Source organism: Platalea leucorodia, assembly GCF_965183815.1.
Source record: "Platalea leucorodia genome assembly, chromosome: 8".
Classification (NCBI taxonomy): domain Eukaryota; kingdom Metazoa; phylum Chordata; class Aves; order Pelecaniformes; family Threskiornithidae; genus Platalea; species Platalea leucorodia.
Window position 1 is genome coordinate 45,540,265 of NC_138830.1, and position 26,384 is coordinate 45,566,648.

Here is a 26,384-nt window from a genome sequence, read left to right on the forward strand (position 1 = left end):
TTATTAGTTTTCCCTTGTAGGATTTTAGCTTTTAAAGTTTCCCCATTTTTTCTAGCTCACAAGACAGTCGCCAAATAAAGCTGAATTCTAAATAATAACCATTGTTATCTACCCCAGAAAACGATGTGGCCAGAGACAAAAAACACTGTAAGGCAGCTGTAACAAAATTCATTTATCTGTGATTGAGGAAATATGTAAGGAATCTGAACTCAAATGTACAGTACATAACCTGTACATTACTTATATTATGTATGGATACATACTATATATGGATACATATATATAAAATAAATACATATCCCCGTGAAAGCATACACACGTATGGTTAGATACCCTTTACTGCTAGCTGTGTATACTTACGAAGGATATCTGGAGCCTGGATTAGGCTGAGAAAGTCATCTTCTGTCTCTTGCTGAGCATATTTGAGAAGTGAGCGCTTATGTGCAGCTGTCAGAACCTCCTGAAGAACCTCAATGTTTCGAAGCTTTTTGCACAGACCACAGACTCTTAGAGCTTCTTCATGGTAAACAATGGCTTTGCGTAAATGTGCTTTCCCTGAAAAAGAAGTAGAAACTGTTGGTTGTCCTCCCCAGACAATAAATACAAAGTAATTTCCAGATTGTATCTGGTAGCTGTGTGAAACTGGCAGTTACCTAATTGTTTTCTCTGAACTTTGTCCTTTAAAACGGTGAGAACCATCAGTCCTTCAGGCATGTAGTCATACAACTGGGAGAAGGCTTTCTCCTGCTGATCTTCATCATCACCAGACTGCACTATAATAACAGATATAGAACATTAATGATTACACATATCTCGGTGCCCTGTTCCTTTAGGTGTATCATTCTGTAGTTATTACTACCTTCTCTCCAAATGCAGTCAAATATTTTTTACATATATATTGATAGCAATTTCAAGTTTTTAGGACTTTTATCAGTCTCATCATCTGTAGTATGCAAGTAATACTTATATGCCAGAACATAGTGACAAGAATTGAACAATTTAGTAGCATATAACGGATATAATATTTCTTTTGTTTCTGCAAAAGTTAGTTTATTGAACTTTCACATTCTTCTGTAAAGGACAAAAAAGTACGGCCCCATATCTGAATGGGAAAATGGCCACAGATTAACATACATTGAAACCCCAAAGTTCCTGGCTCCTAGTCTTATTCATAGACCAACTTCTAACTGTTTATGAGTTTATTGTTGTTATTTATATGAACATATAGAATATGTACAATTCTTACATTCATGGTCACACAGAATGGTAGCAATGAAGTAATGCGCCAGAGCTTTGTAATGGTCTGACTTTATTTGTGCCAGTTTAGACCAGGAGTAGGGGATATTCTCTTTCACTGGTTCCTGATTCATTGCAGTGTTAACCAGCATGTAAACTTCTCCCACCTACAATAAAGCACAGAATTGAAGTATGAGAATTTAGCATTAGTTATTAGGACCTCAAGTAAGGGATATTATATTCAGCCTTAAGATAATTTCATGTGCATCAAATCAAGGGGTGGGGAGGGAGGGAGGGATGGTTAGAAAGGGTTAGAAATAAGTTTTGAGAAAATCTGAAATGCCATTTCTGATTTCTCCTGTACAAGAAAAGTACATCAAATTTTGTACAAGAACAGATGGACTAAGTCAGTCAATCTATATGGCTTCAGAGTTCAATAAAAACACCATATAATAAATGGGTTTTAATTTACAAATACATCTCATCAGGTTAATTCAGCTGAGAAAAAGGGTGAAGCCTATTACTTATACAGTAAGTTGGTGCTTCACTTCTGAAACTGTGCAGTCATATCCAGCCTTAAGTTTGTGTGGTCTAGTTAAAACTGGGCTACTATCTTTTATGCAGAGGAAATAAAATAGTTTAAGCAGTGAATGCTGCTTTAATGGATCAAACAACTCCACGTGGCAAAATCCAAAAATCTTTTCCCTGCAGCTGATCAATCCTACAGATAAGTCAGGGTGGCTTTACGGGGTTGGTAGGAAAGGCTTTGCCCATTTATCTAGTATGGAACCAATTATATATCTGCTACTCTGAAATGGCTCAGAAAGCATATTCATGTCTTGTTGGCATACCCAATTTTTGATGTCAACAACCTCAATCAAGTACGAACGGTACTTTCTGGGGCACAATCTGCCTCTCCATTTTTCAGGCAAGTCCCAAGACAGCTCTGCAGCTACCAATCTGACTCTGATCACCAGGGTCCTTCCCCCAGTTACAATTTAGGTATTCTTTTGGACTTAAGCTTTTTAGATTTGCATAACCTCCAGCTGCTGGGAAATAACAGACAGGTTGTGTTCAATGCTTAACAGAGAACTACACAAACAACCCTGTCCTTTTGTATGTTGTTCTGCGGACAAGTTCTGTACTGTTTGAAAGAGCAGTATGACAAATAGCTTGTAAAATCCTTTGGCCAGTTCACTGCCCAAGTGTTCCAGCATGTTTCTATTAAACTTCATGAATTATGAATTAAAAACAAATCATAACAGTTCTAAAATAATATTTAAATTGCAGCTATTTGTGTTTTAATCTTCTGAAAGGTTGTGATTCTCCTTGTAGCTTGTGAGCTGTCCCTTGTTACTTTTAGTTTTCAGTAATGGTCGTTCACATTCAGGTTTAATAAATTCTGTTAATATTACTAGAGGCTGTAGCTAGTAACACAGCACTGTAAACAGTTATTTTAAAGACTAAATTTTAAGTCTTATATTTTACCTTGGCAACTTCCTGTGTCATTTTCACTAGTGTGAAAAACTCATTGCGTATTCCAGGAAGACCAATCTGCTCAAAAACGCACTCTTGAGCTTGTGCAAGCATCATTTTTACTAGTACATTCAGCATAGCTGGGCTCATATCATAACTTGGTGTGTGAGTAAAGGTCTCCTTTAAGTAGCTTAGGACTCCTGAAATTACAAAATGGTTTTGTCAGCATTGCAAAGACAGAAACAAGTGAACTTAATTTTAGCATGTACCATAATAATTAAGGTTGAAAGCATGCTTTCTAGTATTGCACTATAGCAATCTGAAGGGATTCTTAGTACGCATGAAATTAAACTGACCTACGGGTTTTGCTCTGCGTTCCCATCAAACATCTCCAGACACAGTTCTCAAAATTACAATTCAGAGGAGCAACAGAAGCTGCAAGTTTTAAGGGCAATACCTTCAGATTTGCTTAGAACAATTCTTGTGATTGACCATAAAGCTGTGCTGAACTGAATGTGACTTGTACGTGGGAGTGGTAGGCTAGAGCTTATACATAGGAGAGGAAAGAAAAAGAAATCTGTGCAACTGTAAGGAGGTGACAGTAGAACCTTTGGATGGAAGGAAGAAACACAAACATATAAAATTAATTAATTATGAATCTCCTTTTCAGATGCTGCTAAGTGCACTGCGTGTCCCAATGAAAGCTCAGTTCAATCCCTGTAAGTAAACTAGAACAGTATATTTAATAGGGTAAAATTAGATTCTGCTCTAGACATTTGGCTCCACCAACATATTAATCATTTCTATCATTTATCAAATTAAAAACAAACACTAACTGTAGTGCAAATATTAAGTAACAGTTTCACGGATGGAAGCGTAACCTTCAGCATGCACGTCATCCAACTGGTTTAGTGAGTTCTACTAGCCTGCTAATTGCTGATAATACTACAAAAGTGTAACGATAAGACCTCTGCTTTTTAAGTGTCCCAGCTTCTGTAATCTTACTTCTTGCCACTACATTCAGTTCTGGCCACATGCTGCATTCTCCTATTACCAGTTTCTGAGATTTTTCATTGTTTATGTTACACTTGTATCTTTTAACTTATTAATATGCCCTTACACAAATTTGAATTATGGCAATCTCTGCCTTTTTGCACCCCAAAAAAAAAAAAAAAAAAAAACACCCACCCCAACCTTGCCAGGCACATCCCAAGTACTGATGGAGTGTCCTGCTGAAAGGAACTGAAAGGACGGGGGGCAGGGGGGCGTGTGTGGTATTTTCTGCCCCATTCTCAATGTATTTCTGCTTATATGGTAAGCATATACACACCGAGAGCTTTGTTGAGGATAAACTCTGTGCAACATTTTCCATTCAGCACAGAGAAACAGTTAATACATGCTCTATATCATGTCTCTACCAACATAATGAATAGTGTTACGGAGCCATGCACAGGTACAATGAAATGCCTCCTGAGCACATTGCTTTGGGGCCCTGCAAAGGTACTGTGGTAGGAAACGATGCATTTCAATTTGTGAATTATTTCTGTTCTGCAAATACGTTGAAGTGAAAAGCAGTGAGTTTTTATTTGCAAAGAGCAGCAGCAAAATGGAGAAATTTCTCAAGTATTGAAGTTTCCTTTAGATTAAATACAAAGGTTGAAAAACAATTTATTTAATAAATGCATGAAGAAATACTATCAATTTCTTTTTATAGCTTTGTATTCAAAAGAGGGGTTTTATGACAATCCAGCTCTGTGGTCCACAGTTTGTAGCTGATAAAGCTACCCATACAGTGGAAACCAATAGCCACAGATTGTTAGTGCAGAAATAAATATTACAGTACATATTAATTACATAGGTCATGTCTTTAAGCATTACATGTAACACAGATGACATTTAGAAAAAAATAGAAAATCTACTTGCAAAAACACAAAACAAAAGCTTCTATAACATGTTAGTTCAACGGATACGATTCCCTTTATGAGAATTTGTATTCTTCTTCACTTGGGACAGAGTTTGATTGATTATTTTGAGCCTGTTTGCCTTTGGAATCTATGGAAAATATGTAGTCAATGTCCAATGAATTGCAAATTTCACCAGAGAACACAGCAAAATTAATTCTAGAAGAGACTATATGGAAAACTAGGTTTTAAGCCCTTTATCAACCCTTTAAATTGTTTCTTGTACAGGTTTTTACACCAAGGTAATATCACTGAGGTAAGAGCAGCTATGTTAGTGAAACAAAGAATGAACAATGAAGCGGTTAACATTAGGGCTATTACTTGGACCTTTGAACTGCAGTTCATTAATCGTTAACCACTGTATTCACTGTCTTTATCTGCACGTTCAGACTACAGTTCCAGGTTTTGAATTAAAGCTTCATCTCAGCTGTTCATTAGGCTTCTTGAATTTCCCTGCTCCTCCTTTTTTGTGTAATGAAGTCAGTGAGAAATGCAGAAATCCACAGGATGTCAGGATGACATTAGGAACATTTGCATAAAGACCTTCCCAATATTTTTAAATTTGTACCTGCAGCTCTCTGAAAAGCATCAACAGCATTTTCAAGTCCAGCCTGGGTCTGACGATTGCATCTTGTTCCAATCTGGGTGTAGAGGGCTCCAATGTTGAATAAAATGCTAGCTTTTTCAAGCAACAGATTTTGCTGACACACTGGGACACCTGTGAAGGAATCATACCTTGGGAAACAAAAGTAGTGTTAAGATTAGCAGAGTCCACTGAAACAACAGATATTTTCATTCTGTTTTTTCAAAAAAGCAGTGGAATTCTTAATAATTCTTCTGCTACAGTGAAAATGAAGGTGGACAGAAATACCAGTATGTACTGTGAGGACAATCTAAGTGCTGCAAGCCAGAGAACAGCTTTATTTGAGGCTTAGTTTTCAGCACGTTTTACAGCAGTGCCTCCATAAGCATATTACACCTAACTCAAAAGTGCCCATAAAACATCACAGAGGCTGAGAGTATACTGGGGAAGTATCCATGTGTGCTGCTATGCTCTCATACTTAGATATTGCCAGAGATCAACTATTGGAATGGTCAGATCCTCTACAGCTTGTATTTTAAAGTTTCTTCTTGCAGTTATGACTAGAAATTTAACAGTTCCTCTTGGTTACATGGTAATCATCTTTTCTCATCAGAAAAATAAAAATTCTGAATTCAGAGTCAAACTTTGCTCATAGATGTAGTAGACACTCCACTATAATAAATTAAGTCGCTCCTCCTCTCTTCTGACCCAAATGATCTTAACAAATTGAAGGAGGGGAATTAAAGTCTGGCCCATTCTCCATCTGCTTTGTGCACCAAGGTTCAGAGTCCAGGAAACATCTGCAGTTGTCCAAAATGAAGATTATTTTCTCTTTTTCCCTTGTGCTAACCTGGAGCCCAAATCATAATCTAGCCAATGGCTTCACTCTAAGCATGAAAAGGATGTATTGTATAGGGGCTTACTCTTAACACTAAAAAAGAAAAACGGAAAAAAAAAAAACAAAAACAACGCGCACTGCAGGGAGTGGGGGGGAGAAACACACTGATGCTTCAATTTAAACAGAAGACAGTTAATGATTAACAGTGTTCTGAAAAAAAAAAGACAAAAGAAAAACATGAACTACACACTTACCATGTAAATAAAACTCCCATGTGCCTGGTGGGTGGGAAAAATCTGTTTTCTACATAACCAAGTTGAAGGAAATAGCTTATCAACATCTCAATGCCAGCTTCATCTCGGCTAGGAGTGCGGCAGGCCTTAAAATACAATAGATTAAAATAAAGTGTATTCTGTTGAGTTACAGAATGAATACTGAAACACCAAAGATAAAGCTCTGCTTCCTTTGGACTTCTGCATATCATAGAAATGCATGGAATCTGAGAACAGTAAGCTTAAGGCCACATGGATGCATTCCAAATAAAGAGTTTTTCAGCTGCACAGAAGTAGCACATAACCTTTAAGGAAGCAAAGAGGATCTCTTTGGCAAGTCTCAGAGTTAATTAAGGAAGCAAAAGGGATCTGTGTAGCAAGTCTCAGAGTTAATTAAGAGTGTAGGTATTTTATGAAAACTACAAAGAAAGTTTATGTTTCTAGTATAATACAGGAAACAAACACTAGTTAGGAATAACCACCATTCTACTATAATGTTTTGCCAGATGCATTCACTTCAACACTCTTCCTGCTAAATTTAAAATACTTTAAAGTAAAAAAGTAGATAAGACAAATCTTAGATTACAAAGTTGTGCCAATAGCTCAATCATTTTGCATAACTTCATCCTTTTCTTCACTTATTCTTTACTCAGATTGTAAAACTCTTAGACAACGGAGATTCATGTTTCATATCTCAGAAATGAAGTCAATAAGAATATGGTAAGTTATAAGTAATAGTGGCATATTCTGATTCCATACAAATGTTATTTACAACATGGGATGCCACACTTGAACTTACTTGTCTCAGATCCATGAGATCTGCTATTTCATCTTCATACTCAGAACTGTCTTCACTATAATGTTCCAGAATAAAGTCCTAAAAAAAAAAAAAAAAAAGATAAAAATTTGGAGTATCTAAAATTAACCTAAACTACTTTTTTTCTGCAGTTGCAAACAGTACAAAATCGATTCAGTTGTGATTTGCACATTGTCTACTCCTTTCCAGTCGATAGTATAATAACATATAGCAATGAGACTACAAAAAGACAACAGAACTAGTAATTTGATCCGAGACAAGAAATTTCAGTCTGGTATAAAGGAACCAAACACCTATTACATCAACTCCATTGGGTTTTAAAACAACAACACTTAGTGGTTTTGAAAGGGACAAATGAACCCTGTTAGCTAAAGTAACAAGAGAATCAAGTGACCATAAAAACTATTAACAGAAAGAGACTGCCAAATTCTTGTCAGCTATATTAGTCCCATTCCACTTAAATTAACAAAGCTGCAATGGCATAAAGTGGTACCACAATCTGACCATGGAGATTAACCTACAGAAGGAAAAGCAGAGACAAACGCTAGGGTGATATAAGATGGTTTACCATGAGATAAAATCTACATTGCACAATACACAGTAGTCAAAAAATACAGAAGGTGGCTCAAATAGGCAGCAAAATATATTAGCCAACAAACAAGCAGTGTTAATGCTGCAACACTGCTTCCCAACTGAGCTAGCTTGGTTAGTGCAAGTTGGAGTATCACTGCATTATGCTGAGTAAAACCTTCATTACTACTTCCTTTCACACTTAGAGTAGTAAACAATAGTCTTATTGCAACCCAAAACTGTAGAAGGAATTTTTATTCTCTTTGGTTTAACTCTACTGTCTCTAAAGTTGGATTTCTTATAACAACATCTTCTGACTCCTTGTCCTAGTTAGATGTTAGCAACAACCCAAATAATTGGTGGTTAATTCTTAAACACCTTGTGATCTCATTTTTAGGGCAAATGAAACAAAAAATAATCTATACATAAATTACTTCTGCTTCTTTAAACAAATCTAAAATGGAAGTATTTCTGTTAACTATTCATTCTGAAGTGTGTCTGAAATTTACCTTGAGGGGGAGTGTAAAGTCTACTTCTTTGGTTTCCTTCAGGCCAAGAGGTACCAAGGGAATGCTGAAAGTCTCTCTATGGAAAAAACAAAAAGATTCAGGAGTGTTTGTTTTCTGTTTGTCTGTTGATAAGATAATTATTTTTGTTTCATTTGATGACAGAAAGTTAGTATACTGACAGGTGTTCAGGTAAAAGGTACACAGTTTATAACAGTTCCTTCCCGCCCAAGAAAGTCTGCCTAATGGCCTATGACTCCTCAAGAAGAGACAGGAAAGCTACTTGCCTGCGCTTTTTTTTTTTTTTTTTCTCTCTCTCATTTGAGCCTATTTTTCTTTCAAGGAAAGAAAAGGAGACTCTCAAAGGCTGGCTTACTGCAATTTAGCTCAACCTTTATATACCTGCAGAAGTTATAGGGACAGAAGACAGCTCCACAACTGCTAGGAGATCTGCCACGGTAAGAGCTATGGTAATCATCAATAGTTATCATCAGTATTTTACGTGCTACCAATGGTTTCATATGTAGAAGTGATGTGTCTAACACTGGGATAAGCAGGGTCAAAGTATACCAACTTTAACAGTGAAAGGTCTAAGACTAGGAAGTCTGAGAACTACTTAGTTTGTAGACAATGCTAGGTGTTAACCTCTAAACAAGTCAACCTCTAAAATATCAAAGGGCAATAAGGATGAGAACTGGGACTTAAAAAAAAAAAAATCTTATCCCCAAGAGAATACACATCTGTATCACAGACTTAAACCCGGATCATATTAGTAAACAACACTAGCTAATGAGACTATTATGAATTAAAGAGCACCATTTATCCCTCAAAAACTACATATATTGCTCTTCCACTAAGCATATTACCCAATTATAAAAAAGAAAGATCAGAATTGCTTCCAGATACATAGTTTGTTGAGTAGGTTTAATCGATCAGTATTGGGCAATTATAATGTTTGTCTGTTATTTTCCTTTTTCCTGAAAACAACTGATTGACTGTCTAATCATCATTTAGAGCATTCCATTACCAACTGCAAAATCCCACTCGTATGATTCATTTATGGTCTTATCAGCAAAGCCAGCAAAATCACTTTCTTACTGGTGAAAATTCCATCTTGGGAAGGTGGGAGTAGGAGTGCAGCTTCCTCAGCAGAGGAAGAGTCCTTAAACTGGTTGGAACAATCCAGAAAGTGGCTCTGCTAGCTTGAAAAGGAATTCCAAGATACAGAGCCAAAACACCACTGCAGGAAGTGCAAATTATCTTATCTCTGATGAGGCTTTTAGAAGAAACCGCAACACTTTTACAACAGATTATATCAAGACTTTTTCCCCAAAAGGAAGTGAGACACACACAAAAGAAATCCTAACTTACTGATTTAAAGAATTCTAGTACCACCCACAGTCCCTGTAGACACCAACATTTGTCATTCAAAGGAACTGAATTTCTATTTTTTAAGTTTCTAAGGTGCCACACCCTTGGAGTCACCACCATGGGGGCTTTGAACAGTTAGGGAGGTGATCCTGGATTTCCAGAACTGCATAGAAATAGCGTCATGCTTCTCATTCCAGCCGAGATGTGTGCAAGTACTGGGAAGGCCAACCCTTCAGATTGGTGTAACACAATACAGTGTAACCTAGTAATGTGGGTGCGACCTCGTGTTGATGACTATATGCACAATAGATTCAGAGAGCAGCTATTAATAGCTATTTGCTATTAAAGGCTGGAGAGCAGTTACAGAGGGAGTGAGTTGTTTTAGCTGATGGAACATAAACAGCATTTAGAGCTTTGAATGAAGAGCATCAGAAAGGTAAAACATCATTCAAAACAGACTGGGGAAGCAGGATCAGGAGAGAATAAAAAGCATACTACTGTCCAGCCACAAGGCTTCTACCTGCCTTGGGGCCTGACCTACTGCTCACCCTTCATTGAGAATCCAAATATTTCAAATATTCTTTAGCTAGAAGGAATAGTACTTCTGGAGTCTTGCTCTCATTCCCACAGCCATAACTTTCATACTGCTCTCTATGCTTACATGCATCTATGAAGACTGGTAAAATCTTGAACGAAAAACGTTTTTGCATCAAATAGTTGTCAAAGTTTGACATGGGGGCGGAGGGCAGAAACTTTAGCACAAGTTTCTTTTTGAGAAAAATGAAACAGATATTTTGCATCAGGTCAGCATTCAGTTGAAAGATACCCCACTGGAAATGTGCTTAGTCCTTCTACGTTAAGAATTCCTTGTAGTCCACCTGGAAGTTAACACCTAACAGAGAACAGTGCTAAATGGGACTCAAAATTATACCCCCTCATATGAAGCACATCAATTTGTGTCTTGAGCTGCTAATATTAATCAAATAGCAAATGTTTACTTTTAGGAGCAACAAGACATCTAACTGATACAGAAATCATTGTAGTATTCAGGCAATGAATAATCTTTAACTTTGAAGTTTTCTCTTTGAGGAATCCATTGCAATTTGAAGTTTAGTGTGCTCTTTAAAGTTGGAAAAATATCTTGGAACAGTTCCAACTTCATCTACTAAAACTTTCCCTGTTTTAAATTTATGGATTTCTATCACTGAAGTGCACACCTTAAAGATTATCTCAGGTCTGCTCTGAGCTCCAAATCAGTGTTGGACTTCTATTCTCCAGCTAAAGAGAGGACTGTTGTACGCACTGCATTTGAGAACAGATGTTATAAGACTAGGTTTTCTCGCTCCAGAATGCGCTGAACCAATTAGCCATTCTAGTACTGGAAATTCTGCTAGGTGCCATGTGTCTCCCCATAAAGCCCCAAGAGCTTTCAATGCTTGTAATACTCTCCTCCACGAAGGAGCTCCGTATCTAAGGATTAGTAGTACATACCTTTCCCAAGTGAAAGACAAATAGGCAGACTAACCCTTAGTCAACAAATCTACCATCAAGTATGTTCTCTTCCTATCAAGCTCTCTGTTCTTTCACATAATTATTGTCCAGCATTCACATTCACCTAGAAACAGTTTTGTTTCCAGTGGTAAACAGAAGATCTGTTAATAATTGAGTAACAGCTTCATACTTACTCTGTATTTTGATAAACTTCTACTGAGATATTAAGTCCTTCCAATTCCTCCTTTAAGATCTGCAGGTCTGAGTTTACAAAACTCAGTTCCAGTAGTACCTGCTCTCGTACTTTGTTATTGGTGGTTGCTCTGCGAAAGAAGAGACATATAATTCTTTTATTGCTGAGGAAAAGGTTTTGTACATAAGCTTGGTTGACTCCCTTGCTAGCATTCTCAGCATTTTTAAGATTTTTTTTTTTTTTTTTTAATCTCCTTCAGAGATGATGCAAGACCTCTTGTTTCAGAATTTACTAGGTTCTTCTGTCAAGAGAGAGACTGGGATAGTTTCCAGATAACAGCACGCAGACACATAGAAGGCTTGCTATGTGCTAATTTTTTTTCTGTGATTAAGGGTCAGGCTTATTTTCACATACATTAATAAACAGAACTAAAGCATCTTAAACAGAATTGCTGTCCCATTTTCGGATTATGTGATCTTTTCCTAGAAGAAGATACGTGGGTGAAGGTGGGGGGAGTCAGGAGATATTTTTTCCAAAGAGACTTCCCCACTTTATAAATTGAATAATTATCTGTTGAGACTTCTGATCTTAAGAATAAAAGACAACAACTTTCCCATAAAACCGTTACTACAGAATGTTTTACAACCAAATATACAGGAAGATATAGGAAGATATTTCCTATATATAGGAAGATATTTCTTTTAAATACAATACAATTTTCTCTATTTTTTTTTTGTCAGATGCAAATAGGATTTTTTTGTTTGCTTGTTTCCTTTGCCATTTATACATTACATGACAACATTCTGAACTGCTAGCATAGCGGATGTTAGTATTTAGCCCCCCAGAGCATTTCTGTGTGATTTCTTATTTGTATATTTCAGGATATTATATCACTATTTCTAACCTAATTCTCCATACAGTATTACTGTTTTCAAGAGACTTAAACTTTTATCTATAACCACAGGTATGAGTTTAAGATAAAAGGCCTTGATCCATAGCCAGGCTTAAGATACTGTGCCCCTATATTAGAGAGTCCAAATCATTAGACAATAACAAACTTAAAATAAGTTTGCAGCATTTTGCATTTACCTTTATTTTAAGATAAAATTCACCCTCATAAATATTTATGAACAACCCTCTCATACATCTAGGCTCCCCTTGGAACAATCCTCCAGTTTTATAGAGCAGCTTGGTGTGTGAGTATGTGTTATCTATGAATTTTCTGTGCTGTACTTTATTGAATATCTGAGATTGCTTAGATTAAGCAATGTTAGTATCTGCTGCCTGCATAAGCCAAACCGGACACAAATATAGGGTGCAGTGGATCTTCCTTGATAAAGGCAGCACCACCACCAGTTATGGGCAAGCTTTGATGCTACCAGCAATTTACTTACAATGTTATTAAGGCTCCATGTTTGGTCTAGCTTACCACCCTCCACAGGACGGATTCTAGTACCTTTCTCAGAAACCCCAATGGTCATTCCAGGTGAACTTCTCTAATATGGCTATATTGCTCTCAACGTCCACGCCAATTTAGAGTTAATTTGATTCCCTTTACATGTTGTTGCACTGTAGACACACTTTGTAATGACAAACAGCAAAAGACAGCAACAGGGGCAATGTGATATCCTTGAGATCCACATAAGTCTACTCTGAATTCAGTTTTAACTCAGAACTTCCAGAAGAAAAGACAATGAAAAGGAGAGAGTGACTTTCAGAAGTTCTAAAACCAAGAGTCTTTGCACTATATGGATCATTTGTTTCAAGCCTAGCGTTTACTTTCAGCCGAAAGTAAAGAAACCCGCATTTCCAGTTTTTTTCTCAAGTCCTATTGCAGGAGGCTCCTTGTGGACAGCAATTGGTTTGCTTCTTTTAGAACTTGATGAAATGCAAATAGAATCTGAAAACATAAAGCTCATTTATTTATGTTTTTCCTTAGGAGACTGTAAATACATCTAGTCATGAACTATCTAGTGGTCAGGTTACTTTTAAAATTGCTTCTTTCAAAGAGCTAGCAAGTTTTAATAGTCTAACAGGTATAAATTCATTTTAGATTTTTAATAACTTAGAAATAAGTCTGATCCTCTACTTTTCAAATAGGCTTAATTCCCACTCTTGTCAATAGCAGCTTCAGTATTTCAGCAGTTAATAGTGGTATCTGGAGCCAAACTTTAGGACACCTTTAGGTTGAATGTTAGAGTAACCAGTGTTCACATTAGATATTGCTTGTCTCTCTAGCCTTTCCAAAACACTCCTGAGTTGGCATGCAGAAACATCTACTGAATGAACAGTCTTCAGTTTCAAAAGCAGATATAAGGATTTTGCTATGCCTACAACAGGTAGCAAAAAACCCTAAGTCTTACTCCTTAAGTCAATTACCAGAAAACAAAGCAAAATGTAGTCAGTCAGAGGCTAAAACTACATAAGCTCTAGACCTATCACCTCTCTTGCCAAGAGTGGAGATAAAGGCAGGTAACAAGCAAAGGGCAACCTATCAATTAATGGCAAGTTTAAGAAAAGTGAATTTATCCAAGCATTTTCATTTCTCTAAGGGAAGTATATTCATTATTTTGTTCTCAGAGACCCACTGTTCCTCCAGTTGCAGAGAAACAGACACTATAGGAAACTACTGCAGATGAGTATTGGGGAAATCTTCAGTTGTTCTGTGTAACAGATGGATTGTTGGAAAGCTACAGGACTGTTTGTTAAGCAGTTAATCACAGGATGTAACAGCCTCAAGACAGGGTCAACATTAGGCTATTCCTGTGGGGACAGCCACGTAAGAAACTGTGTCTTAAAAAGAGATTTGGTGGACAAAATATAATAGATAAAGGGCAAAGTCTCTTCCAGTTACCTCAAACTGTAGGAGAATTTGGTGGCCACTGTAACCCAGCTCAAATTACACGTGCGCTACCCTACCACTCCTATATCACTACTACATGGAATAAATAAAGCAGTTGATGGTCCTTTCCACTGCAGAGCACAGATCTAGTGGATCCTGGAGAAAGCAACAGCATAGTGACGATACCTTTATAGATTTAAGGTGTAAAAAGGACTCATTACAATATTCAGCAAGGTTCACTTGCCATTATCACTAGCAATAAAGCTGATCAAACAGAGCAACATAAAACAGTCTAACATTCAGCTCATTTGCTACAACACAGCAGCTTTGAAAGTGCACTTCATAGTAGGTAATAACTCTGGAGAGCTACAGCATTAAAAAAAGTCCAGGGAGATTCACAAAGCATCCAGCAGTAATTTATGCAGCATGTTAGGGGAGCGGTTAGGCAGACTGGGAAAAAGCAATAGCTAAGAGACTTTTAGAAAATTAAAAAAAAAAAAAAAAAAAAAAAAAGTAATTTTGTTGCTCAGGCAAGAGAACTAGGAAGTCATGATACATACCTTAAAAGATTTTCAGCACCAGCTCTCATTCTTACTGCTCTTAAGATCTGTTGGTTTAGGAGAGCTCTTTGATTTTGCAGTTTGCTTCGACCAGTCTCAGCAAGAGGATTACATCCCTAGAATTAAGGAAACAAGGTTTTTTGTTACTGTTGGAAAAGACTCTGAAAAAGCAGTAACACTGAATTTGAATGAACTTTAATGGCACGGGTTCTGTATGAATACAAATTAACTACATTGACATCAGTGATGAATGACTGACAGTGTTTCTTTTCTCAAACTTGGTCATTCAAAGCAAAAGAGACACCATGACCAAAGCATTTTACATTAAAATCCAGGCAGAAAATATTTATTTTAAAGCTTATGTACATGTGTGAGCCAGTCTGTTCTCCCCTAGAAATCTTTTGAAGCTATTTTCCAATTACAACCAAATTTGTCAGAGTGTTATTAAGTTTCTACGAATTTCATAAAAACAGTATCTGGGAAGGCCATAACTCCTATCAAAGCTTCTGCTTAACCTTTGCAAAATATCAGAGTTCTATACTGGGACATACGCAGCCTTGAAATACAACTCTATCAGAAAACAGGCTTTGGTGGCACCACTGCTCACAGTTTTAAGAACCTTTCTAAGGATCTCTGCTCTTGTTCCTTCTGGTGCTCAGACCTTCAGTACAATTCCTACCCCTCCTTCCCCAGCTTCCTCTCTTCACATCTCAAACTTATTTTTGGCACCGTAGTGCTTGTCTGCACAGCTCTTCTTCATACCCAGGAAATGCTCTCAGATCTTTAAGTCTACTGTGCCCTAACCCAACACTACCTTTGCATACTGCACCAAAAACATGGAATATGAATAAGCTTTATAAGTTATTTCATCTATGTTCACAGTGCCAGATGCGATGATTTATCCGCCCATTAGTTTTTCTTGTTACCTGTTGGCCAAATGAAGATTATATATAGGTAGCATCAAGTAAGATGGGAAATGGAATAATATGAGATGGGATATGGAATAATGAAGCTTGACAGGGTAAAATTATGATTATACCTTTAGTAACTCATCAAATTAAGCCCTTAAAAAGTAAAGCATGAAATCCAGAATTCACAAGAATGTTCCTGTGTACGTGCATACCTTACACAAACACAAGACTCAAACTACTGCAACCTGTGTTTGAGCAGGACTGAGCCATGGTATTCTGGTGAGCACTGATGAGCTAAAACTGTTATAGATTAATAGGACTGCATGTTTGTTTCTTTTTTTTTTTTTTGAAGGGAACATAATCTTAACACCTTTCTTAAATAGGTTAAAGTTTCGCCTCCACTTTTTTATTCTTTGCCCCGCCCCCTCTTTTTTTAAAGCATCAGATGTCTTTGAATATTAATACTCATTTATAGTCATCAAATGTCTTTGAACATTGATAGTCATTTCTAGCCAACCAGCACATCCCTGCAGCCTTAACTACTGATTCTGAAGCAAGTAAGACCACTCTGCTTTAAGGCTTACTCTTAAATAAAGCATGTCCTTTTGAGTGGCCTTGCTGAGTATCCTTACAAAGCTTATCAGGGTCCTACTGGATTGTGCATTACACAAGTAGGCGGCTCAGATCTGTCTGATACAAGTCTTCCCTTAAGTACTCCAGCCACTAAATGATGCACTGTTTTGGACCTCTTCCTCTTAGTTTTTACTAGAAAAACTTGGTTTTGATATAACGCCATTTAAAAGTCTCTCAACAAGCTCTAATTATGAGTGGTCAGGCAATGACATAGCAGCACAACAAAAGCAAGTATTTAACTAGAACATGAAGTTCTAATCACCTATTTGAAGTCCAGTTCTTATTTGGGCTGGCAAGTGAAGGCAAATTGACTTGACAATAGAGAAATGAGCTGATCAATCCAGATTACACTAGTTCAGCTGAGAAAGCACATAGCCTAATATTGTTAATTTTAAATCCCTAGTTTGAAAAGTTTGTAATAAATAGGAAAAATGACAGGAAGCTTGTGCAAACATCTTCAGAAGCACCGTTTGCCAGATAACTTGAAAAAACATGCCACAGTAAATTCGTCTTATTGCAGAAGCGTTTCTGCATTGAAATACCAATTACAGCAGAAGCCCAAAACTTGGGTGCACAATATATACTCCCTTCATTGAGAAATCACTGTCAGCAAGCACAATACATAGAAGATGAACTTCTTACTGGAGAGGACATGCTCATGTAGCAAACTCATTCATTCCTCTCAGACTAAAAGTAGTCCTTTAACAACCAAATCCTTTATGCTCCCTTACACACATTTATACACAGAGACATAAGCAAGGCACACTTAAAGGTACAACATGGCCTTGGATCCACAAGTTGCTTTCTGCTCTTAGCCTGTTTCTTCTTCTGGCCTGCCACTGTTTTACCTACTTTGCTTTTTCTTCACTTTGTGTTGTATAATCTTTCTCTGCTACTGGTATTCAAAGTCTTCTCTCCTACTGTTCTATCCATGCCATTTTTCATTTGAACCTTGCCAATTAATTCTTTCACTTTTTGCATTCAGTTTGAATACTTGACTCTCGTCTTGGGCCTTTCATCTCTATATCCCTGTATAGGTCTGTGATGTTTTCTTCCAACTTCTTTCTCAACCACTTAGTCCAAGCATCCTTCCTAAATGTATCCTTGCCTTGCCCTTGTCTTCATTTTCTCTGTAAAGCTGCAGCTTCTTTCCAGAACTCCCTGCCCTTCCTGTGTGCCAAACAAGTTTCATGACATCATTCAAATACTTCTGTACAGCCCTACTTCTGGGAGATTTTTCAGGAAGATCAACTGCCTGATTCCCAAGCCCATGAAGCTCAGTATAAGTGGTGTGTTTATTTCAGTGGACCTTTGATCAAGCTCCAGCCCAGAAATCAAACAAGCTCCCATCGAACGATGAGTGCAAAACTACAATGATCTTAAACTCTGTGCACAGAGAAAAAAATGACAGAAATGTTTCCCTGCATTTCAGGACCAGCCACTAATCTCTGCATGAAGCTTCAATGCAAAAACAGCCCTGGGGCCAAAGAGGACAAGGCACTGACAGACTGAGGCATCCGTATCACCTCCAGTCTGCCTGGAAGTGCTGCACTTTTGTCTCCTTGATGAAAGGCTTCTTGTGGATAGAGGAGTCTGTTTTCAGGATAGGCTCACCTGCTGCAAGCATATACCTCCCATTTACTTCTCAAGGCCTATAAGTAACTCGTATTTTACCTTTTGGAAAATGTTGCTTTTTACATCTCCTGCCCAGGGGATGGGATCACTTAGCTAGTTTGTGTTCATTTACAGGCTTAAACTCTTCATTGCAATCAGACTGCCAGAAAACTGATGGCTAGAAGTCTGCATAGAGGACAGTGAAAATAACCAATATCTGGAAAGAAAAAAAAAAAGGGGGGGTGGGGGGTGGAATACACAATCTGGGGAAGACTTCCCCCTTGTGTAAAGCACATATTCTGTGTACTAAAGTTATTTAGCAGATAGGTCCAAGAAAGTGCTTCGTTTTGTTTTCTTCCATGTAGGAGATCCCTCTCCCAGACACCATTTGTCCTTGGTTCACATTTGGACAATCCCAAGAACGTTAATGTTCAGTTCATTACAATATCTGGCAGCCAAACTTCCCAGTGGTTTCCACACCTACTGTTTCATTTCTTGTCAACAGGATGCTAGATGCTTCATTTAATTACTGTTTATTTCTTTGCCAAGCCAAGACAACTTGGAGAGTGAACTGGATTTTACCCTGGCTTATACACTATCAGTAAAATTGTTAATTAATAGCAACAAAAGAACAGTTATTACTAAGGAAGTTGCAAAAACGACCAAGTATGGAGTATGATTTAAGCTTTCATTGCATGCGGGGGGGGGGGGGGGGGCAGAAGACAAATAAATTGAGTAAATCTGCTGTGAAGACAATTCAAATAGTAAACTCAGCTATCAGTTTTAGAGCCTTTTTTCCCCTCAGAGCATAGCTGTACTTCATAAAGAAGTGTTTAAAAGTTCTTAAATATTATTATCCTTAGCTCCTGAACCAATAAAAGCTTTTTATAACTAGTTACTTTATTTCTTCCTGCTTGGTTGAATAGCATTGTTGAACTGCAGAATCAGGAAGCTGATATGTTCTTAATATATCACTATCAGAGGCAAGACCTGCACTAGTTATGGATTCTTGCCATATGTTATTTATGTACCTAGCCAGGTAACATCTTGAAAGAAACAGGCACTGATAGGAGACAAATAAACATGGACCTCTTGATGAAGGCCGGCCTGTGCAGGGGCTGCATGTTTGATACCAATCCTCTGACTAATTAATAAGGCGTGCCAACAGATTCCAATGGGATTGCTGCTCATCTCTTGTCAGAATGAATGCCTGAGCTTAGGTGGCAGGATACCCCACTGGGTTTTATTTTTAATTTTATAAACATTATCCCCCACACACTTATTTGGCAAACAGTTGTATTATGAATGCCTGTGGGATCTCAGTGTGATGCTGCCTCTGTCAGACCAAGCACAGCCAGCTCATCAGCAGGAGCTCAAGTAGAGCTAGGAAGCGGCTGAATGACTGTTCAGGACTCACATGGGATTTTGGGGAGATTTTATTCTACAGGTTACATGGGGGCGGAGAAGGTAGCTAGGCAAGCCTGCAGTCAGGTACTCCAGATTAGCTATGGATGCAAAGTATCTTGCCTCTGTACAAGGCACCAGTGCTTACCTCCCATCTGAAGAAGCCTTAATATCCCACAGTCTAAGGAGTATAAGCAGTATCTTTGTGGTTTTCCAAGTTTAGGCTCTAGGCCTTGAGAAATTACCCACCACAGAGGGAAGATAGCTGTGAAAAGTATGGGTCCCAAATAAAGAAGCAGTTGTATTTAATTTGAATGCCAGGAAGCTCTTTCTTCAAGACGTAAGTATTTTTTAGTATCAGAAATCCAGTTGTGATGGACACAAAAATCATGACTGTTTGCCAGACAATGAGTAATCGCAGTAAGCATTTGAAATTAACATAAATATGATTTATGAAGTAGTGGTTTGAACTTCTAAGATGAGCCACACACTGTCTGAAGGTGACACAGAGTTGAGACTGGGTGTGCCTTTTTACTTAAAATAAAACATTCCTTTCTAGCCAGTGCAACCTGTGCTGCTTGTCAAGCCCAGTAGTGTACGCAAATGGCCATATCCTCCAGGTATTTAAACGTGTATGTAATTTAACTTAGGCACATAACTTCTTTGGCTGTAATACCAATTGTCACAAATAGAATGATTCACACCAATATTTCTGGAACTGATCCTAAGTCCTGCTAAATGATCATATTTATTTTCTTACCTTCTCCTACAATAATTGAAGTTTCTCCTTGCATGTTTCCACTAGTTAAATTTTGAAATTTTAGCTGCAATTTATACTACAAGTCTTTCAATAGTGGACGTTTTATCTGAGTTTAAAAAAAAAAAAAAGGGGGGGGGGGGGGGGAGGGAGAGGGAGAAGGAAGATCTGGTCTTCCAGAGCCTGGTCTACTTGTGCCACAAACAAGTATTTTACAGTTCTAAGTACCTGGCCCGAAAGATTAATATAAAGTTTTAGAACTAACTATTGTATTAAATACCAAATACATATTTTTTCTATACAATATTCCATCTTGTCACACCGCTCACTAAGCAAAATTAAAATTTTGTCAGAGATGTCTGTCTCTTGACTAACCAAGTTTCAGATGATTCTTAGTTTCACATGAAGGCCTACTTTCAGTTTTAGGTTTTATGAATTGCTATATAATGAGTGAACACTGCATGACAGGGGGTATGAATCATCGCAACATTGCTTCTGTCCCACCAGACAAGTGGAAAGAGAACAAATAGTCAAATAAATATTCCTGTGTCAATGCTAATGTTGATGGTTGCCTGGCTACTAATGACTAAAAACAACCACATGAGCTAAAACCCAGTGGAAGCACAGGTGTAGCAGGTTGGTAAACTGATACATTAACCACAGTTGGGGGGGGAAGCCCTGAAGAAGAAACCCCAAAAGCTAAGGAGGGGAAGGAGAGAGAGTTAATTAGAGAAGTGCTGATTCACGAGCTGGTTACCATACCTATCATCATTTTCAGCCTAGTGCTTCATTCATGGAACTGCTTGTTCTCTGTTTTTAGCCTTTTCCCCTGGCAGGGAGGACTAATATATACTGACTTTCTTTCTGAATCATCAGCTTCATCTATATGATAAGCATCTAGTCTCACAGATGGAACCAAAGCTTTAAGAATGGGAAGAGAAAAGAAAATAAGCATCTTCATTAAACTGATCAGAATCTAAAGAGTCATTAAGCTAGCTGTCCTACCGCTCTGCCTCTACGTAGCACAATGGACTGCTATCCAAAACAACCAAATTGAAGATGGGATGCTTAGTGCTGTACCAACAGATGCTTGGAGAGCTACAGAAAGGGTAACCTTGGAAAATGAACTATGGCTTTTTCTTATCATTTATTGCTACTTCCTGACTGATTAGGGAATTTGAAGTTACACTCTGCGTAAGGTGTTACAAAGAAGTAAACCAAGATGGGAAAGATATAGTAGAAAGAACTTGCTAGATATCTTTTCCTTGCTCTGCTCCTACCCACCCAAAAAGAAAAATAAAACAAAAACAAAACAAAACAAAACAAACAAACAAAAAAAACAGGGCAGGCATAGCCCTACTAATAGATCACCACATAAGCATTGGATCCTGTGACTGGATGAATACTACTTTATAAATATCCTGAGTTCTGTATACTGATGTGTTTTGGGGATATTTACTTTGTGAAAATTTACTGGTTTAGTGGGGTGTTGTACTGTAATGAAAAAAAAGAAAAGAAAAAAAGAAGGGGAGAACAGCTTGAAAGAGAGAGTTGTTTCTCCCACAAGAATTCAAAAGTAACTAAAAAAAACAGGAGGAGGTCCAAGAGGCCAAGCAATCCACAGAGCCATGTCAGGCTTAAAGAGTAACTTCACCAGAGGTGGGAGAAGCATCTTACCTAAGCAAAGCAGCACATGAGGACAGACCTGCTTTAATTACTGTTGGTCTGTTGAAAAATCCTTCCTGTCTAAATGCCTTGCTCTACTTTAAAAACAAATTGTTCTTTGCTCTTATCATTAGTTTTGTCATTATTTTCTGCTGACCACAGACTCTTTCATAGGGAAGAAAGACCGGGGGCAAAATTTGGATGGACATGCAGGATACGCATGGCTGATTCACAGGTTGCTGCCAGTAATAATGAAAGAATGTGGAACTCCGCACAGAGGAGGTCAAGGCACGAGGCTGACGGTCCAAGAGCACTCGCACCACCCAGAAGTACAGGTACAGTTTGCCCTGGCAATGTACCGTGGAACATACTGAACTAAGCTATCCACATGTGATGGTTGGGATAAACAAAACAGCAGCAGAACCAGTTTCCTGGTGCATTATCTTCACAAGTAAAAAGTTCTAGACAGAAGATCCATCTTCTTTTTGATGGAAAGTAAGGTGCTTCTTCCACCTTGTCTCTTCAGGACACCAGCAAGGGTTTTTTTGCTGTTGCTGTTGGTTTTGTTTTTAAAACTAAAATCCTTCTCACAAGTTCAGTTGCAGCTAATTAAATGGTTAGAGGGTTGTTTTGGAAGGGAGGTATAAAGGGAAGGGAGCAGGGGCAGCATTGACAGAGTTGCATATACCCTGTGTGGCTGCACAGGTAATTTCCTTAAAAGTAGATATTAAAAAAAAAAAGCATCCAATCCAGCTCAAAGCATCTTATAGGTTTAAGGAAAATTTAATTTTGCCTATATAAATATGACAGGCCTTTCCCACAGAAAAAAATGAGATAATGGACAGAGATGGGGTAAGGGAAAGAGGAAAAGGTCCCTACTGAGCAGCTCTGACGTCACTGGAAGGGAATGGAGAGAGGGAGTCTGAGGAATGGTGCAAGTGGACTGCAGAAACTGCCACCCATCACATCTCTGACTCACCTGGCAGTGTCACACCAAGCCTAGCTTTCTAGTGCAGCAACAGAGGTCAAAGCAGGAAACAGGACTGTGCATTCATTTCCCCATTTCTGGTCATGGCCCTTTTCATAGAGCCAGTCATAGTTTTACAGGGCCTCCTCCCTACAGGAAAAAAAAAGCTCTAAACAAGAATTAAGTAAATAAGTTGTTTTGCATATTGCATCTTGGGGATACTGAGGGTTGTCTTCTGGTATGCTGTATTCAAGACTTCAAAAAGCATAGTACACAAAAGGGCACATACAAACTTTGAGCATACTTGCCACAGTAAGCCATTTAGCAAAAGAAAATATCAAGAGTCTAAAACAAATGGATATTGTATGAACTGCTCGGTTTTTTCTCAATGATAAAATTTCATTGTGCACGATATTCTTGCAAAGTATGGAAGGCAACCTCATTGTGTAAATAGCACTTGGAAGCCCTTTTGTGAGCAGGACTGATACAAAGCAAGTCTCTTCACCTTGCTCGGCAGCTTATAGAATAAAAAGGTCAATTAAGTAAATGTCATTTGATCTAAAAACATGAGGACTAGCCTTGGAAATTGATGTGATTCTGCACCAACAAAACTAGTAAACCAACCCTCAAATCCTTTCAGTAAAACAAAGAGTAGTGTGATTTAAAAAGGGAGGGGAAAGTGATACAAAGGAACTTGGGGCGGGTCACCCACGGACACACATGAACAGCTCAATCACTAGTTTCAGTTACATGAAGTCAGCCAGCATACCACTCAGGTGAACATGTAAGGCCTAAAGACACTACGTCCAAAGTATCTCCTTGGGTTCACAGCTTGTATCTGTTCAAGATTCCAGGAGTGGGACTGGTTTGGGTTTTACTCTGTTTTGGTGGGTTTTTTTCCCTTCCCCCCTTCTCCTAGAACAACTGAGTCAGAATGAAAGCTCTGATCTTTTGAGACCATTCAACTAATGTATAACAAGGAATACCGGTTTCCTGCTTACATCTAACTTTTAGGGACAGAAGGCTTTGAGCATCTAGCCTGATCTGAAGTTTACAACTTTAACAAAGACACTGATGAACTGGTTGAACCTTGCAAAGATCTGAGTGAACAGAGGGAAGAATGTTCCACTGCAACACTGGCTCATTCAGATTTATTTAATATCAGATTCACATCCATTTTCTACTGCTTTAAGACATAAGTAATTCAAAGGTGCAAAAGATGCTTATGATTAGGTATAAAATTGATCTTACAGTATTTTAATATATGAGAAAAACTTCATGCCTGTCCAGAATATGGGGTTTACACTGACCTAATGCTGTTTCAGTCAACATAACCCTAACATACAACAATTTAATTGAAAATAAACTCAGCTCTTCAGCAAGTCTGAGTGCAGAAGATATACTCCTCTTATGACTTAGGAAGCACAGCTTGGCTATTAAACTTCAGTTAGTCCCCATCAGTAAAAACAAATAGGTGGAAGAGTTGATTTATCTAACTTAACAAACTTGACAAGCTCATGAAAAGTCAACTTTTTTTAGTAACATGCCTCAAGGCAGCCTGCGAGCATCCCACACTATAGAAAACATAGCTGTGAAAACTCTAAATAATTACAACTTTGTCACACTTCATGATTTCCTGCTATGGACTACTAAGAAAGAAGTGATTACTCACCAAATATTATAGTAGGGTTACTCAAATGAAGAAACCAGACAAGAGTTGGTCAAAGTTTTGTTTCAGTCTCTCTAGTTATTCATACGGCAGTACTGATTCCTTGCAGCATGGCTGGCACAGGTAAAAATTCGCTCTTTTCAGCTGCAAGCAGTTCCTTTGCTAAAGGGCAATATTGTTGCTTAAGCTCGTGCAGATTTATGAATTTGGTGACTACGGGGGGCAAAAACCAGACAGCCCGTAAAGAGGACAAGAGAGCAAAGCGCATGTGCCTCCTACCGCGTAACCCAGGCGGCAGCTGAAGTGCATCCTAGGGATATTTCTGTGCAGAGGTGAGCAGCGACAGCCTGATATATGAGGCTATTTTTTTTTCTCCATAGAATAAGCAGTTTGTGGTCTCGGATTCAGAACCTACACTGAAATCCCTGTGTACCTACGCCCCATCAACAGAAGTTACAGGCGCAGAGAACTTAAAAACAGCGAGGCAAGGCTGAATCAAAGCTCCCCAAAACGGCCCTTGCTGCCCTGCCCCTCGGGTGAAGCTCACAGAAGCCCGCAGGGCTGCATTACAGGCGATACTTAACTATAACGACTGTTGTGCAGAAAGAACTCAGGTGCAGGTAATGGCATAAGCCGCCCACTCAGTCTGAAAAGTAATTAGGGCAGATGTTTATTAAAAACTTCCTAACGAGTCTGTTAACTTCATTGCCTTACTCCAGTAAACTTTCTTACAGGTACACAAGGCAATTTACTAGAGAGCGAGCGAGGAGACGCAGTGAGGAACGAACAGGGAAGAGCGCAGGGGAAAAAAAAAAAAAGAAAGAAAAGGTGGAATTTCACCCATTTTGTAGAGGTACGAGTCCTGCAAGGCGAAGCCTGGCCCAGGGACAGCGGAGGGTCGAGCCGGCGGCGGTCCGGCTGCGGCCGCCCGGGACCCCGCCGAGCGCCCCGGCCGCGCCGCCGCCCGCTGAAGGCGTCCCCGCAGCCGGAGCCCGGCCCCGGGCGCTCCCCTGCCCCCGGCCCGGCAGGGGCGCCCGGCCGGAGCCCAGGTCCCCGTCTCGCCTCCCTTCCCTGCGCCAGAGGCAGCTCCCCGCTCCCGAGGGACGGGGCTCACGACGCTGCGCCGGGAGAAAGCGGCCGGCGAGCGGCGGACAGGGGACCGCCAAGCCCGAAGTGCCCACGGGGGACACAGCCCGCCGCGCCTCCCACCTTCCGAAAGTAGCCGTCCTCCGCCGGCTCCGCCGCCTGGCAGCCGCGGGGCGGCAGGGCGTCCGTCATCTCCGGGCGAGGCAGCCGTCCCTCCGCCGCCGCGGCCAGGCCAGCGCTACCGCGGGCAGCCGCGACCCTGCGGGAAATGTCGGCGCTGCCCCACGGCGCCGCCCGGCTCCGCCTCCGGTGGCGGCGGGGAGGAGCCGCCCCGCCCCACAGCGCTGCCCCTCCGCCGCCCGGGCGGGGGCCCCCGGGCCGCTCCCCACGGCAGCCCCGCGGCCGGGCAGCCCCGGCGCGGTGGTGGCGCCCCTCGTCCGGGGCCGGGCGGCGGCTCTGACTGACGGGAAGCGGAGCTCGGCGCCCCGCTCCGCGGCGGCGGCTCGGCCCGCTCCTCCCCGGCCCCCGGCTGTGCCCCGCGCCCCGCCGAAGCGCGCCGGGGGCTGGCTGGCCGCCCCCAAGGGGCCGCTCGCCTCTTGCCGCTTCCCCCCGCGCCTGGCGGCTGACCCCCCCCCCCCCCGGCACCGTGGGGCCGCCGCCAGCTTGCCCCGGGCCCCGTGCCCGCCCCGGGGAGATAGGGCTTCCCGCGGGCGGCTGTCCCTCGTCGGGGGCTCGTTCCTCCGGGAGGTGCTCCCCAAGCCCGGGGGGTGCCCCTGGCAGCGGGGAGCGTTGACCGGGGACGGTTCCCGGGGCCCGCACAGCCACATGGCGCCTCAGCGATGGCGCTGGGGGTGCGTGTGTGCCGGCCGGCACGGCTCGCCAGCCTGGCCTCTCCCCCGGCCCGCGGGGAGACCCAGCTCCCGCACCCTTGTCTGGGGGAGGGCAGGAGCCCGGGAGAGACC

General features: G+C 40.2%; 1 protein-coding gene across 1 annotated transcript in view; it reads right to left on the reverse strand.

Moving 5' to 3' along the window:
• Nucleotides 1-25,692, reverse strand: part of RHPN2 (rhophilin Rho GTPase binding protein 2) — a 29,807-nt gene extending 4,115 nt beyond the window's left edge. The window contains exons 1-11 of the mRNA XM_082319622.1: nucleotides 25,546-25,692; nucleotides 14,717-14,832; nucleotides 11,316-11,444; nucleotides 8,263-8,338; nucleotides 7,166-7,243; nucleotides 6,349-6,473; nucleotides 5,242-5,408; nucleotides 2,725-2,912; nucleotides 1,247-1,403; nucleotides 654-773; nucleotides 361-555 (exon numbers count right to left, since the gene is read on the reverse strand). Of these exons, the coding sequence (XP_082175748.1) occupies nucleotides 361-555; nucleotides 654-773; nucleotides 1,247-1,403; nucleotides 2,725-2,912; nucleotides 5,242-5,408; nucleotides 6,349-6,473; nucleotides 7,166-7,243; nucleotides 8,263-8,338; nucleotides 11,316-11,444; nucleotides 14,717-14,832; nucleotides 25,546-25,614 (1,420 nt within the window). The 5' untranslated portion in view covers nucleotides 25,615-25,692. The remainder of the gene's footprint in view (nucleotides 1-360; nucleotides 556-653; nucleotides 774-1,246; nucleotides 1,404-2,724; nucleotides 2,913-5,241; nucleotides 5,409-6,348; nucleotides 6,474-7,165; nucleotides 7,244-8,262; nucleotides 8,339-11,315; nucleotides 11,445-14,716; nucleotides 14,833-25,545) is intronic.
• Between the last annotated feature and the right edge of the window lie 692 nt (nucleotides 25,693-26,384).